Source organism: Tiliqua scincoides, chromosome 2, assembly GCF_035046505.1.
Source record: "Tiliqua scincoides isolate rTilSci1 chromosome 2, rTilSci1.hap2, whole genome shotgun sequence".
Lineage (NCBI taxonomy): Eukaryota > Metazoa > Chordata > Lepidosauria > Squamata > Scincidae > Tiliqua > Tiliqua scincoides.
This window is the reverse complement of record NC_089822.1, coordinates 197861162-197876340: the sequence shown is the minus strand read 5'-3', so window position 1 is coordinate 197876340 and position 15179 is coordinate 197861162. Positions and strand designations below refer to the sequence as shown.

Genomic DNA, 15179 nt, shown 5'->3' with positions numbered 1-15179 from the left:
GACAGCACCATACTGCTCAACTTCCACTGTTCAACTTGCTGTGCCTCCAGCCTCCAGTTCTATGGGGCAGAGCAGGAAGTGTTATTAATGTCCCTTTCACATGCTGTACTATTCAGGCTGATGCCTGGCTGAGCACTTTGCACTGGTGCCCAAGTTGGGCCGGCTGGTGGCACCATCTCAGGAGGGTGGAGAGCTGGCTTGTAGCCAAATAAGAGTGAAAGTATTAATAGTCTAAAAGCTCAGAATTGTGTGCATGTCATATTGTGTGGTTGTGTGATTAGCATGCAGAAAAGGGAGTAGAAAAGAGGCTTGGTGCAATTCAGGTCAATGCAAGTGTTTAGTGTTCTAAGCTAACACAATACTTGTAGTTTAGATTTTAGTTTAGTTTTCAGTGTAGACTTTTTGCATGATGCCAAATTTTCGGTGACCCTCCCCAAAGTAGAGACAGAAAACTAAACTTCTTCCTTGAAGGAATGAGCTGTTTCTGCCTGCTATTCTCCTTTGAGTCAAAGGGAACATTTCTCTGCAACCAAAGTGCAGCAACCCTGTGCTTGAGGACGGGGAAATTCCAGGTGGTTCCTGCAAATGGGCATTGCAGGCCGCAGTGGTATTGCCTGGTTCTTGAAGCCTCCATCAGCACCAGTAAATTAGTGGCGGAAGTGTTGTGGGTGGGGAGGGAGGGGGTGGATCTCGGCAGCACCAGCACACATCAGATCCTATCCCCTTTCCCAGGCTGTCCCACCCCTTTTCTCTCTTCAGACTTATGCCAGCAAAACGGCAACCCATAGATGATCAGGCAGCCTACGGGGAGAGTACATACCTCTTGCTCTGTCAGTGTGGCTGTATCGGCGGCAATGGTGGGGGATAGAATTGGGCAGGTCACTTACCACTCTTGAGAAATTCTAGTTTTAAAACAGACTTTGAAGATGTCCAATAAAATGCAACTAGAAGTCCCTCTACCAGCTAGAACTCCTTGGTGTGCCTTTAGGTGCTTTAATAAACCATAAACATGAACATGAATACTGAAGGGACTTTGAATTAGCACTTTAGCTTAGGAGTAGCATGAAGATGTTATTTTCCATTTGTCCATCTGATGTTGATGTGTGGCCCACATTATGTTGGGAAGGCAAGTGCTTCTTCTGAGCAGATTTCGTTTCTTACTTGAACTCTGCTTGTGAAAAGAGCATTTCCCAGGAGTGTTAGCTGATATGCTGACTGTGCCACTTCCTGGCACAGTCCTGGAAACAGGGCTCCGACAGCTGTCATTCATGCTTTTTGAACTTGAATAGAGCTAGATATTGCCTGGTTCTCCAACAGGAACTAATCTGAGATAGTACAGCTTGCTACTGCTAGTTATTTGAGGAGCCCAATTTGAGGTGCTGGCTTTCAATATTTCTATGGTGCTCTCTGAATGTCAAGCATTTCACATCTTGATGCAGTCCTCACAAAAACCACGTAAGGTGGCATTATATTCTCATATTGCAGCTAGAGAGCTAAAGGTGAGAGAGAGTGGCTTGCCTAAGGCCATCTAGTGAGTTTGTGGCAGATGCAAGATTTGAATGAGGGATCCCCCAAGTTGCCACACATTCTCTTAGCTATTGTACTTCAGGAACAGTGGTCATTTTGTTTTATTGTGCTCATAATTGTCCTTATTGATATAGTTGTTATTGTACAACTTGGTCATATAGAAGTTTTGTAGAAATAATTCATTATAAATTCAAGTTTGATTGTTTTTATGTTTGTTGTTGCAAACTATGCTGGGCCTTCAGCTCGTTTCTGTAATGGTTGTAGGTGTGCATGCCATGAAGCAAACAATTCTTTAAATTAAAAAAAATATTTCTGTGATTGTCAGAAATTGGAAATGGTTAAAAGAGCTATTCCCCCCCCCCACACACACACACAACATGCTGACAATCAGCAGTACAAATAATAGCATTTGTTGGTGAATCTCCAGTTTCTGGCATTTATAGGAGCATATACACTTTTAGAGGTCAGACATTCTCTTGAAACAAAGTAATAAGCTTACCATTACTTGTTGACCAACAGCAACTATGAGGCACACAGATGCCTTTCCTTATAGGAGCAAATACCAAGAGTGTTTTAACTGTACCTGGATGTACCTGGCTCCCCACCCCCATACCAATTGGAACTCCCAATGGGGCAGGCAGAGCAGTCACCTTCCCTAGTTGGGTCTTCTTCAGGTTGATTCAAGCCTTCCCAAGCCATCTGGATGTGTGTACATGATAACCAATCCTATAACCTTTCATTCACGTTCTTGCAGATCGCACCATTTATGATTCAACTTTTATTTTTTCCCTTGTCAAAAGGATTTATCCCAGCTATGCTGTACACATTGTTGGAAGATGCAATACAAGTCATCATGTCACCATACACAAGGTGTTGTGTTTTTTTTTTTTATCATTACAGAAGCATTTTAAATGGAAATGGGGAAAAAAAAAACTTCTGTTGACCAATGATGAAAGAACAGAAAATACAAAACAATATATACCATTTCTGGCTGCATAGCAAATATGATTCAAGAATTCAAACACCATAGTTGATCACTACTGTAAATATACCTCACCTTAAATAAATGTAAATTTGTTGTACAAAAAGTCCTGGACAATTCTTCATACAAATATGGTACATTTGACAGAATTATGCAAAGTTTTCTTTTAACATTTTTTTCTTTAAAAAAACAACACTTGCTCATGTTCTCAAATAGACACATATCAATTAAAACCAGAGTAATACAGAAGAGCAGAGGAATTAATATGACAACCCATGCTCCTGATAAGTGCTGTTGCAAACAAGACCATGGCTGAAGAGCACAGAGTTTGTTCATTTTTGTTTTTTATACATAGTCACAAAGTGACTGTTTATATGGAAGAATGGACTATGGCGACGATTACCACTGCTGAAGAAGTCTGGATTGCTTGGGCTCAGGCCTGGTTTATCCTTACATTTCTACTCTAGGCCTCCTTATCTTCTGGGACAAATCTCAGTGGTTTTCTCTATGCAGGCAAGTATATAGGGCCAAGCCACACATTACATAATTTCCTTTCCTTCTAACCTTAGACACACACACAACAAACCAAACACCCTGAGGAGTAGAGGGAAATACTCCTTTTGTTTTTTGCCATTTGCCTATTCAAAATGGCATCTCCCAACCTACACAGGTCACTGACCAAGACTTACGACAGTGTCTCCCAAACTGCCAAAAGCTGAGGAACAGTTTTTAATTTCTGAGTTAAAACAGGGGTGTGTCTCATGCTGATCACCTGAATGTATTCTATAAAAGTGTATAAGACTAACTACTGTCAGAGGGACTCTGCCCTAGGGTTTCTACTTGGGTCACTGTTCTGGTCATGGGTAAGGTAACATGCCCTGAAAATCTGTTTTGTCAGCAATGAAACCACTGCATCACACCAGTGGCAAAGACATTGCAGAATGATCCTGTCCTAGTAGATGTCAGTTGGACGGAGGCCAGGCCAGAGCATTGAATCGCACAGAGACTCAGAGAAGGTAGCCGCCTCTGTAGATGGGTACACTGGGCTCACAGATCTCTTTAATTCTTTCATTTATTTACTGACACACTAGCAGTGTCCTTATGTGACATAGTGTGTACTAGCGTATAGTTTGGAAATTAATTTTTTTTTTGGCATGGCATGGGGGAAAACGGATTCCTTCAGCTTACTCCCTGACACCAACCTCATTAACTGCCCAATCCTATTCCCCACCATGGCATGCTGACATGCCAGTTAAGTGTGCACTGCATGCTACGGGTGGGGCAATCAGATGGCCAGTGAGAGGTAAGTAAAAATATTGTTTACTTGTGTCCTGGTAGCCTACCTTATCAATGGGTCTTTTCGGACTCATGCCAGTTATTTTGCTGATATGTCTGAGAAGGGACAGGACTGGGCTTGGTAAGGGGGATAGGATCTGGCATTGGTTTCTGCTACCAAGATCCTCCCCTCCTCTTCCCTCAAAACCTCCCCCTCCAGTTAGGCCCACTCCATGTCCCAAACCACTACCTTCACTACCTTATCTGGAGTGGCAGAGCATCCAGGTGGTTCTGGCACATCCATGGAGCTTCTGGAGGTTTCCATCAATGGCTCCATTGTATATGACAATGGCACAGCATTTGTGTTGCTACTGTTTCACTTACAACAGAGGATCATGAGATCTGCTTTTGTAAATGGCCCATAGGATTGGGCCATACGTAACTTGCAGCAGAGAGTTACTGGAATATTTTGTGTAGACCACTGCGATGCAGAAGGCACCAATCTCAGATGAAAAAACTCTTTGGAATACAGATATTGGACAGATCTTTTAAAACTCCAGGAAATAATTACTTTACCCTGGGTTTTTCTCCACATTTAGTGACTAGAATAATTACCCTGAGGTCAACACTGTTTTCTTTCTCTCTTCCTTCCAAATAACATTTAGCATTTCCACATAAACAATGCTGATCTCACTTGGGAATAAATGGAAACCCTTATGCTATAACAAAGTGAGGATGTGAAATGCGGAGCACACTTCAACATTTCCATTTCATAGATATGGAAACAATTATGAGAGTCATGATCATCTTGTGGACTCTTCTGCAAAACATAAGCGTATGCTTCATGATAGTGTTCATTCTGGATTTTAGAAGCTTCCCAAGTCAACTGAGAGTTTATACCTGCGTGGTGTCTTGTTTTGGTTAATTACCCCCCCCCCCTGCAATGTTAAAAATGTTGCCCTTATGCTACAAAATTTACAAGACTATAAAGAGCAAATAAAGAGCAGGTGGCTTGTCTGGAAGCTAACCCTGAAACTCTTACATTCTTAAAATTTTGCAAGTCTGAAGTCAAGAGCTATGAGGGCATGTAGGGATAATGCAGGTCCAAATCCTAACCCACTTTCCAGCACTGGCACAGCTGTGCCAATGGGACGTGTGCTGCATCCTGCAGTTGGGTGGCACTCATGAAGGCCTCCTCAAAGTAAGGGAATGTTTGTTCCCTTACCTTGGAGCAGCATAGCTCTTGTGTCAGTACTGGAAAGTGGGTTAGGGTTGTGCCTGCAGTTGCCCTTCAACAGTGACACCTGCTTTCCACAAAAATCTTGAATCTCTTGAAAAGTTCACATATATATTTAGGAGGGGACATGACAGAAGTGGATTCTTCCCCTTCCACACCGTAAGCAGTTTCGCTCATCGTTCCTGTAGGAGTTAGTCTTCAAATGACTTCTCTGACACTTGATTTAGTATCAAATTCCAGTGAACAAAAAGTAGCTTGTAGTTTTTAAAGAGCTGCCTCAGTAACCATAAGTGACAAATATGGTCACCAGGCCCTGTGGGGGGATTTTATCATTACTCAGGAAACAGATTTAAGTCTTCAAAGTAGCAGGCATTTGCCAACAGGACAATACCTCACGCTAATAATTTTATGCTGCCACTGTTCCTTGAGACAGAACGTTCTTCCTGTATCAGAGACAGAACATGAAGATGTTTCCACTTCATGTGCTCTCAGAGAGAAAAAAGTGTACATAGTCTCTGGCTTCATAATACCCATTACCGTTGCATAGTGATGAACCAGCAACTCAAGTCTACTTTCTAGGATACAAAGTGGAATAACAGAGTAAAATACCTGAATTCTAAATGAGTGGCGTCTTCTTTGGCCAAGGTAAGGCTACAATGCAGAGTCTGGAGCAGGGTGAAATAATTCCTGAACATTTTGTGATCTGTCCTGACATTGACAGAGAGCCTGACCACTTTTAATAAGGTAAAAATATGTCAACAAAAATGAAGCTTGTATTACTTCAACACAGGATGAATTTGATCTCTTTGGACATAATCTCCTGGATGCTCTTTTAAACAAGCCCCAGTGCAGTGAATGAGGTTATGCATTTGCATTACTTCCATTTATTTACTGGAGATCTTGCACAAGAGAACTTCCTGGTGTATTCTAACGTTTGCCTTTAATGTCTAACTGGGATTTATGATTGAGTTTTAAATATTTCCTTAATGCTTAATTTTGGAAACTGTACAGCAGATCAAATGGGAAACAAAACTTGTCCTTTCCTTGGTGAGGATAAATAAAAACAGAATGTCCTAAACATTATGGAGTTGCAACTTCAAAAAAAAACCCACCCCTACCCCTCCACACCAATTGTAATAGTGAGGGGCCAGAAGGAACTTGCAAGCTGACTGACTAAGACGTGGCCTAATGGACTCTGTCATGCCATTTTTTTTCCATAAGATTTTAATGATCTTCCCTTTTCTTTTATGGCATGAAACAGGACTATATTCAAGTAATGGGCTAGGTGGACATATGCTAAATAGCATATGCTAAATGTTTGAAGGAGGTTCAGATGGGGTTTTCATTCTCAGGATCTAAATCTCTATATATTTAGCTGGAAAAAATTTCTCACCAGATGTCACTGGACAGCGACTAGTTAGTTCTACTTTTTGCTTAGCACTATTACATGCCTTCTTTGCTGGGTTTCTCTTTTTTATGCTTGTCTTCCATGTGTCACTTCCAGGAGGTACCTTTCATATTCTTACTTTCTGTGGATGGCACTCTCTCACCAAAATTATATGGACATCACTCCTTATGAACAAGGACCAAATGTCATGCTGAACATATTCCTAGTGGTGTTTCCACTTCTCTACCAAAGCGTGGATATGCAATCTGGAACTAATCACCAAATGTCTTATACCTTCTCGGAACAGGGAAGAGTACTCCTTGCTCTCATTCTTTGATTGAATGTATTCCGAAGAGAAAGATATTGAGCAAAATGCATTCATCACGTTTCTTGCTGGCTTCTGGATCGGATCACTTCATCTGGGGTCTGGGCAATTCTTTTGGCTGTCAAAAATGCTAAAATCTGAGAAACACAGGTGAGGCTATAATCAACAAGAATTGGTCCACCAGAAGGTATTATTTTGCTTTGTGGGACTGCCATAGCAATGGTACTCCAGATAAAACCCAAGGACACAATATTCCACTACGTAACAAAAGCCAGACATCATTAATTTGGCTGGGCAAGAATGACAAAAAAAAAAAATCTAAAAGGGCACGGAAGGTGATGCAACAACCCTCTAATTCTAAGAGATGGAAAATGATACTCTGTTCAGAATATAAAGGTACCTGGTTTTCTTTGCTTGAGTCAAGCAACCAGCTTCTGATCACCTGCCACTGGAAAAACTCATACCTGACTTAACCAAGTGTCATGAAGCTATTATTTCATATCAAGCAGGAATATTGATCTGCCCCCAATGCACAGTTAGCAGAAAAGTTAAACTCTATGCCACACTGGGTGGTTTAATTGGAACCCTCAAACAACTACATTTAAAGATTGTAAAGTTTTGTGCTTGATTGAGAGGTTTGGGGGAAAAGCAATACCACAGAAGAAAATTTACGTCCTGCTCTTTCTCACCACATTTTCAAAGCTATGGGCAAAACCAACCAGAAAGATACTAGAGAAGAACATGCATTCAAACAAGGCCTTCTAGGAAAATGCATCCTTGTATTTTGGGAACATCTAAGTCTGCATTGTGGCCAGGTCTGTGTTCTTAGTTTTTCTCTTCCAGGTCTTGGTTGTGATCCAGCATCTTCTCCTTCACCAGCATCAGATGGAGAGACAAGGATACTAACAATGCATTTCCAGCAGTGACCACTTAACATGTGGTGGCCAAGGACTGGTGGATGGGGGGCTGGAAGCAACGCACATGTTCGACTGTAGAGCTATCTGTTTCCACTGACTTCATGTACTTGTTCAGGATTGCAAAAATTTCATTGTTCAAAATCTGGTACTTCCTGATCCTGTCGGCCATTTTCTTAAGTGGCTGGAGATGAAAACACAAGCAAGTAAAGCAAGATGAAAGAACTGATCTCCATTTCTACAGCTAGCCAGCCGTGAAAGCTGGAGACAGAAGTGCCTAGTATAACTTCCCCTAGATCTTCATGGAGGGAAATTACTGTTTTAGGGCCCAATACTATCCAATTTTCCAGCTCCAGTGTAGCCACAATGCTGATCTGTTCCCATACTTTGAGGAGACCCCAGTGACTGCCCCTCCACCTCAGGATGCAGTGCACACCCCACTGCCACAACTGCACCAGCACTGGAAAATTGCATAGGATTGGGCCCTAAGTTTGCAATTTTTCCAAGTTCTTTGTCAGGGTCTAGTATTTTTTCCTTTACTAGTTTCAGATGCACAGACAAGAATATGAAGGCCCCAACCCTATCCTCTCCTCTCCCCCCCCAACACTGATTCAGCTGTGCCACAAATGGTATCCAGCCGGAGGGGGGATTGAGAGGCTTTGGAAGAGAAAGAGGGGGTCATTGCAGAAGGTTTCCACTCTGCAATTGGTATCCTTGGGCCTGGAGAGAAAGTCAAGGAGAGAAAGAGGGCAGGGAGGCTTGTGAGGATAGGATCCAGTACATGCAATCACCACCAGATCCACCTCCTCCCAAGGCCTCCTTGCCCCTGCTTCTCTCCTTGCCAATCCTTAACTCCTGCCACACGGCAAGTTCCAGCAATGGCTAGGGAGTGCTATTGCCGCTTGTGGCAGCGCTTCCAAAATGGCAACCAGAAGGTCACTCCAAATGCTGTTAGCGGTCATTTTGCCACAGCGGAAGTGTGCTCTGCTGTCACAATGCACCCCAGCCAGCAGCCCAATCCTGAATAGGACTGGGCTGTAACACTGCATTTCCAGCTGTGGCTACTTAACAGGTGGTGCTCTGTTAAACTGGAAGGTTGGACAAGACTGCGAATGGTGCTGATTGCTATGGTGATGGAGAGAAGGGTGGCGGGCAGAGAATGATAGCCGAAAACGAGCAGTCGAGAGTGAGATCTGTCTGAATCTTGAGAGTTCTTGCCTGAGAGACAAAAGGAAGACGCAGCTGGAGTGGAGGGAGACCTTAATCTTTCTGAGCTTAAAGGAGAGAGAGAGAGAGAGAGAGAGAGACCCCAGCAGTGCTGGCACCAGGTTGCTGAAGGCCCTGAAGCAAGCCCTGCACTGGTTCTTTCATCCTATTCCTCATCCCCTAATGGCACCGGCTCTATCACTGCCACCAGTCCTAAGGATTTAGGGGCTGGCATAGCCAGTTTGTCTACCTAATGAGCATGAGCCCCTGATGCCACCACTGGAGACCAGAAGAGAGTTCCACCAATTGCACCAAGACTGCCATTACAAGCTGTGAAGGGTCTATCCTCTGAGCTGAAGATTGCCTGTCGGTTTCTCTGCTGATGACAGGCCTGCCATCAGAGGGAAGTCACCAACTGGGTCCAGAATAATGTCAGCATCAACAACAGTATGGCACATCACATAAGGAGAGACTAAGGGGAAGTAATAGTAGTTTTTCCAGCAGGGCCAATAAGGGAGCACACACACAGCCATCAGGATGACAAAAGCCATCTCTGCCCCAAAGCCAGGCCTGAAGCCAGACTGAAAATAATCTAGCTAATCTGCTTCCTCCAGGATGTAATTGTAGCTGAGACCTCACTGCCTGCTCAATCAACTTGCCCTGATAAGAGAGGTTGGAAATAAGATGAAAGTTATTTAAAACAGATCCAAGGAGGGCTTTTTCAGGAGTGGGCACACTAATGCCATTTTCAATTTAACATAGTGATGCATTCCCATAGTGATGCATTTATCAGCCTCCTGATTCATTCAACCAAACCTCAACAAGCTGCTTTTACCAGCTATACTGGACAAGGGTCAAGTGGACAGCCAGGCAACCTCATACTACAGATGATACTATTCACAATCTCTGGCCCTAGAAGCTGAAAAGAATCCAGAAAAACAGGACCAACAGATACATCAAATACCTCAACTAGACTTGCCAATGTGGAGTCCAAGTTGTAGAAGATGTTGTTGGTGTTGTTGGGAAGGGCTGTGTCAGCATTACTAAGAGGGCTGCACTAGCATTACTGGAGGGCCATGCCGGTGTGGTGTTCTCTGGATGGGCCTGGTGATGGGTATTGACTATGACGATGGGTATGGGTATGACGATGGATATTACATCAGCATTTGTGTTATGTTAGTGGGGGCATCCAAATAGGATTCAGCTGAAAGTCTCTTACGATTTCTAGATCAAAATTTCATCCAGAACTCTTGCAGGAGTTCCCAACCACTACTTCAGGCATGATCCTGCTCTCGCTAGCCATAAAGGGCCCACTGTTCATTGTCCCAGCAGCTGATTAACCCCACTTATTTCCTCATAAGTTCCTCTTCACAGAAGTGCAGCATCCTAGAAGCGCAAGATACGGACCACTGATGCACTAAGTACTGCATTTAGGTAAAACCAGGGATGGTGTTCAGTCTCAGACTTACCACATTTTTAATAATTTCATCCTTCCCATCCTGCCTCTGAACCTTTAAGAGGTGGTAACAGAAGTCAAAAAGATCAAAACGACGCTGCTGCCCCAAGAGTACTATGACTGAACAGCCAGCCCAGTTCAAACCGTCTCCAAAACATTGCCTAGAGAGAAAGGGGACAGGGCAGAAATTATACAGAGAATTACTGACCCATGTGACACTATTCAGTTGCTTGTTCTCTGAATTACTGGCTTGCTTCTGATAAAATTATAGCGAATACTGAAAAGGTGTATGAATTAATGATTTCCAGTCCCAGTATAACCAGAAGCCAGTGGTGCCAACTTGTATTCTTAGGGCCCAATCCTATCCAACTTTCTAATACTGCAGCAATGCAGCCCAGAGGAAAGGAAACAAACATTCCCTTACCTAGAGGAGGCCTGCGTGAATGCTCCCCTAGCACAGGATGCAGCGCATGCCCCACTGGCACAGTTGCACCAGCGCTGGAAAGGCCGATAGGACCTGGCCCTCAGTCAAGAACAGGTGACAGTTCTTCAGAAGATAAAGCATTTGATTATCAGCTAGGGAATCCTAGATGCTACTCCTGGATTAAGAACAACTACCTTGCAAATACAATGCGCTGTACCCAGTCACCAGGAAAGAGGTTTTCATTCATTCATGTAAAACCAAATAACAAGCAAGGAGCTATTCACAAATTTGCAATTCTACTCAGAGCTGCAGAGATTATTCTTTAATACATGCCAATTATGGTTTGATGCAGTACAGCACAGGCCTACTCACTCAGCGGTGAACTCATTTGTTCCGACGGGAATGCAGTATACAAATTGCATGGCGCTCCAGAGCCGGTGGAACTCTACGCACTCATCGACATGCATGACGCCATTGGTTGGGGGAGGCCCACGCCAGATGGGGTCCTGGAGGTAGCTCCGAATACGGGTCAAGATAACCTCAAACATGGACAGGCCACAGCATAACCGCTCCTTAGTAAGCAAGTCTCCTTCTCGAGCTATGGCTATTTGCTGAGGAGGAAGAGAAGCCCAACAATAAAAGCAGGTGTAAGCAGCTACTTCTTTGTAGAATGTTCATGCTGACCTCTCCCCTGCAGCGCTTTGCACCTGGCAATATATTTCATGTAGGAAATATACCCTTGTCTTCAATTAAAATCCAACCAAATGTAACAGAGTATACTGGGCTGCCTTGTTATTTAGACTGAGGTGGAATTGTTCAAAGTGTCCATTGTTGTCCAAATATTAACTACTTTGTAGACAACCTGGAAAAAAACATTGTATGCTGGAAGAGGAAAGTTCAAATTTGCTTTGCTATCAGGATTTTGTGTGTGTGTGTTGGGTTTTTTTAATTTTCAAGATTTCCTGCACATTGTGGCATTGTCCTAGACTTAACTCCAGCCTACAAGGTACTGCTCTGAAGTGACGCTTTATTTTTGCAGGGTTTATAGTGATGGTTGACCTGCCCTGCAGTGTGGTTTGCATGTGATCATGTCTTTTGCCCCTCTATTTGTCTGGATGTTGCCAATGACTAATCCAAATGGCACTTCCTTGTTAGGTATGTAGCATCTGCTGCTTAAGGTGACATGGAATGCAATCCTATCCGTGTTTCCTCAGAAGTAAGTCCCACTGAGTTGAATGGGATTTAGCTCCAACTAAGCATGCATAGGATTGCAGCCATAATATATGTGAACAAATGGACTACTCCAGCGATGAAAATAAAAGGTGCAGAGTTCTATGAAGACTGTAAAAATAAGGCAGATGCTACAGAGGAATGTGTGAAAAGTACAACAGTGTTCCAGTCATATTTTTGGTATATGTTTTGCAATTTTAGCATATTTTTATAGCATTATTGTGACTTATTTTAAGTCTTATTTTAAGGCTAGGATTGGCTAAATTTTTTTAGAATGGGAAAAATTGATTTATTTTATTTGCTACGGCTACTTCCCCTAAACCATGGGGTATTAAGATGTTTATAGTGTCTGCTACTCCTCATCCCCTGGTTTTGTAGAACTAGTTAAAAAAATTATAATGTAATTAGGGTAATGCGTTTAGAGATCATGGCTCTTCTGCACATTGAAATGAATGAGGGTTGCACAGGACCATTGCCCGGAGAATTGTTCTTTTAAATTGTAAGATCACTTGATGTAAAATGGTAAGATGAAGAGAATAGAAATACGTAGCACAGAAATGGGAGGCAGAATGAGATGGGGCAGCACAGGGACAACTCAAAGCATTTCAGTCACCACAGAGTTATGTTGTGTCAACTCTATGGACCAGGAGTAGGTAGTAACCTTTTAGAAAATTGCTGCAACTGGCACAGAGCATAGCAAGGTAGATTTGATCCACTTTTTCCCCCCAGAGGATGCTGCAGCTGCAAATCAGCAAGGGCTACTCTTTGCACTGCTGCAGCTATGCAAATCTTTACAGTCAGCGTGTCAATTCTTCCCTTAGGGATTTATCCATCGCTGTCTAATGGATGACAGACATCCATTAGAAACTAAAGCAGAAAGTCTAACATGTAACGTGAAGCTGTTTCTTGATATAATTTTTGTCATATCTTCTTATAGATACATATATCTATATATGTAATATACCTATTATATTGGAAGACATTAAAGAAACCTCCAACTCCAGAAAACCATTTTCCCAGTAATAAGTCCATATTTGCAGATAAGATGCTGCAAACTATTTATGGATCTGAAAATAGATGACTGGAAGCCTCTATGGCTCCTTGAAATTCAGTATCTTGCATGATTCAAAGGAACATTTCCCCCCACATATACCTTCCTGTGCATGAAGATTTTAATCAGAGGGTCTTCTCTGGGTGCTCCCAGCTTTTCCAGTTAGGCAGGTGGCAACCAATGAGAGAATCTTTAAGGCTGTGTTGCCCTACCTGTGAAATGCCATCCCCAGAGAGGCTCACCTGGTGCCAAATCTGGTGTCTTTCCAGCGCCAGGCCAAGACATATTTTCCCAGGCCTTTTAGCTATACCAGTCTCAGTCTGCTATTACTATCAAGTTTTTTGCTTGTGGTGTTTTATATTCTGAGAGTGTGCATGTTTTATTATTTTAACTGGCTTTATTGCCTATAAAGCTGTTCTGAGAAAGCATTTTGCTAACAGCTTTAATATACATTTTAATTTCATAAATGTTTTAAAAAATAAATAACAAATAAAAGAATATATCAAAAGATGCCTAGAATGAAATCCTATGTACACTTAGGGCACAATCCAGAGGCACCCTTGGGCCAGCGCAAGTCCCTTGTGCCAGCCCAGGAGGGCTGCAAATGTGCCATAAGGCATGTTTGTGCCTCCTCGGGAGTTGGAAAGGCCGGCACACAGAGGCACGCCAGCCTGTGGAGGCTGACACAAGCCTTACGCTGACCTGTGGAGGCTGACGTGCAAGTCAGCCTATGGAGGCTGACATGCACCAAGCTTGCATCAGGCCAGCAAGGCTCTGGGGTGAGCGGGGAGGAGGCAGGTGGGAGGCATTTCAGGGCAGGGGGAGGGTGGGCTGTGGACAGCCACAGGAGTGGGAGGCGGGGCTCGGACCCAGCAGTTATGCCAGATCCCAACACCCGTTCCCGGGGAGTTCGGAGCAGCTTCAAGCCGCTCCGCTATCCTTGGACTTGCTCAGGAGGTAGAGCAAGACTTGTGCCACCTCAGGAGGTGGCGCAAGTCCAAGGAGACCCATAGGGGCCAGGGGGCCTTACCCGGAGGTAAGACTTGATACAGTGCAAACCTGTTCCAGTGCAGGATAGGATTGCACCCTAACTTGCTGATAAACCCCCCTGAACTAAGTAGGACTTACTTCCAGGCAACTGTGCATATTATCAGACAGCAGATGTCTATAATAATGGTATTCAAATAGTGTCTTGACAATGGAAATAGATCTTCAAAGTACTTGGTGTTCTTTAATTATGGGCACAGCCCTATCAAAACAGACCTGTTTTGAGCCACAGGCTATTTCAATATTTTGATTTCAGTAAACGTCTTATCCAAAGCCAATCAGAAAAATCAGACAATTTCATTTCAAATATTAGCATTTGCTTTTGCGGCTACTGAAGCAACTTCATTAAGCATGGTATTTTTTTCAAGTTAAATTAAACCATTGTGACCAAATGCCAGCCTATGGCAGACTGAAAAAAACCACAACACACCCACAACCCTTCTTACTTAATAATAAACTTGTCAAGGCACCTCCACCAAGAAACTGGCTTAACAAGAGTGGAGAATTTCTAGACAAAAACATGTGGGTGAAGTTATTCTCTCTATGGGATGTTATTTGACTGAGTTCTCTCAAAGTTTGTATATGGAGCAGGATCATGGGAATGGTGTCTGCCCTTCCTCTTATCTCTCAGTTATGCTGCCATGAAAAGCAGTATATAAATACTGTTTATAATAATAATAGTTAGTTGTATACGCTTTCTGAGGATGCAGAGTGCTTCACGTATATTATCTAGATGTTGCCTTTGCAGGTACCCTGAATGGTAAGCAAATACGATTGTCTCCATATTGTAGCTGAAGCTGAGAGATGTGGCTTTAGGTGGCCTAAGGCTACCTAGGTCCCAGTCCTGAATGATCCCAATGACAGCGGCACTGGGTGCCTTTGCAGCCCTGGGAGAGTATGAAGCGCTAGCGCTGGGACCAGGCAGGACGAGGACACACTGCCACTGGGGAGTAAGTGAAACTGCGAAGTGGTGCGACCTCTGGGGGGGGGCAGGGGATGGTGGTACAGGCAGAGGAGGATGTGGGACCAGCAGAGCACTCCATCTTATCCTGAACTCTTGCCTCTTGGGCTGAAAAGCTCAACATGGAGTCTCTCAAGTCTGAACCGGCATAATAGCC

The 15179-nt window shown here is 43.4% G+C and overlaps 1 protein-coding gene across 8 annotated transcripts in view; it reads right to left on the bottom strand.

The window, feature by feature from the left end:
- Positions 1-7663: 7663 nt before the first annotated feature.
- The window catches only part of CYFIP2 (cytoplasmic FMR1 interacting protein 2), a 64894-nt gene continuing 57378 nt past the window's right edge, over positions 7664-15179 (bottom strand). For all 8 annotated transcript variants that reach the window (XM_066613490.1, XM_066613491.1, XM_066613496.1 and 5 more), the window contains 3 exons: positions 11106-11344; positions 10323-10470; positions 7664-7831 (listed from right to left, as the gene is read on the bottom strand). In XM_066613490.1, the coding sequence (XP_066469587.1) occupies positions 7664-7831; positions 10323-10470; positions 11106-11344 (555 nt within the window). The remainder of the gene's footprint in view (positions 7832-10322; positions 10471-11105; positions 11345-15179) is intronic.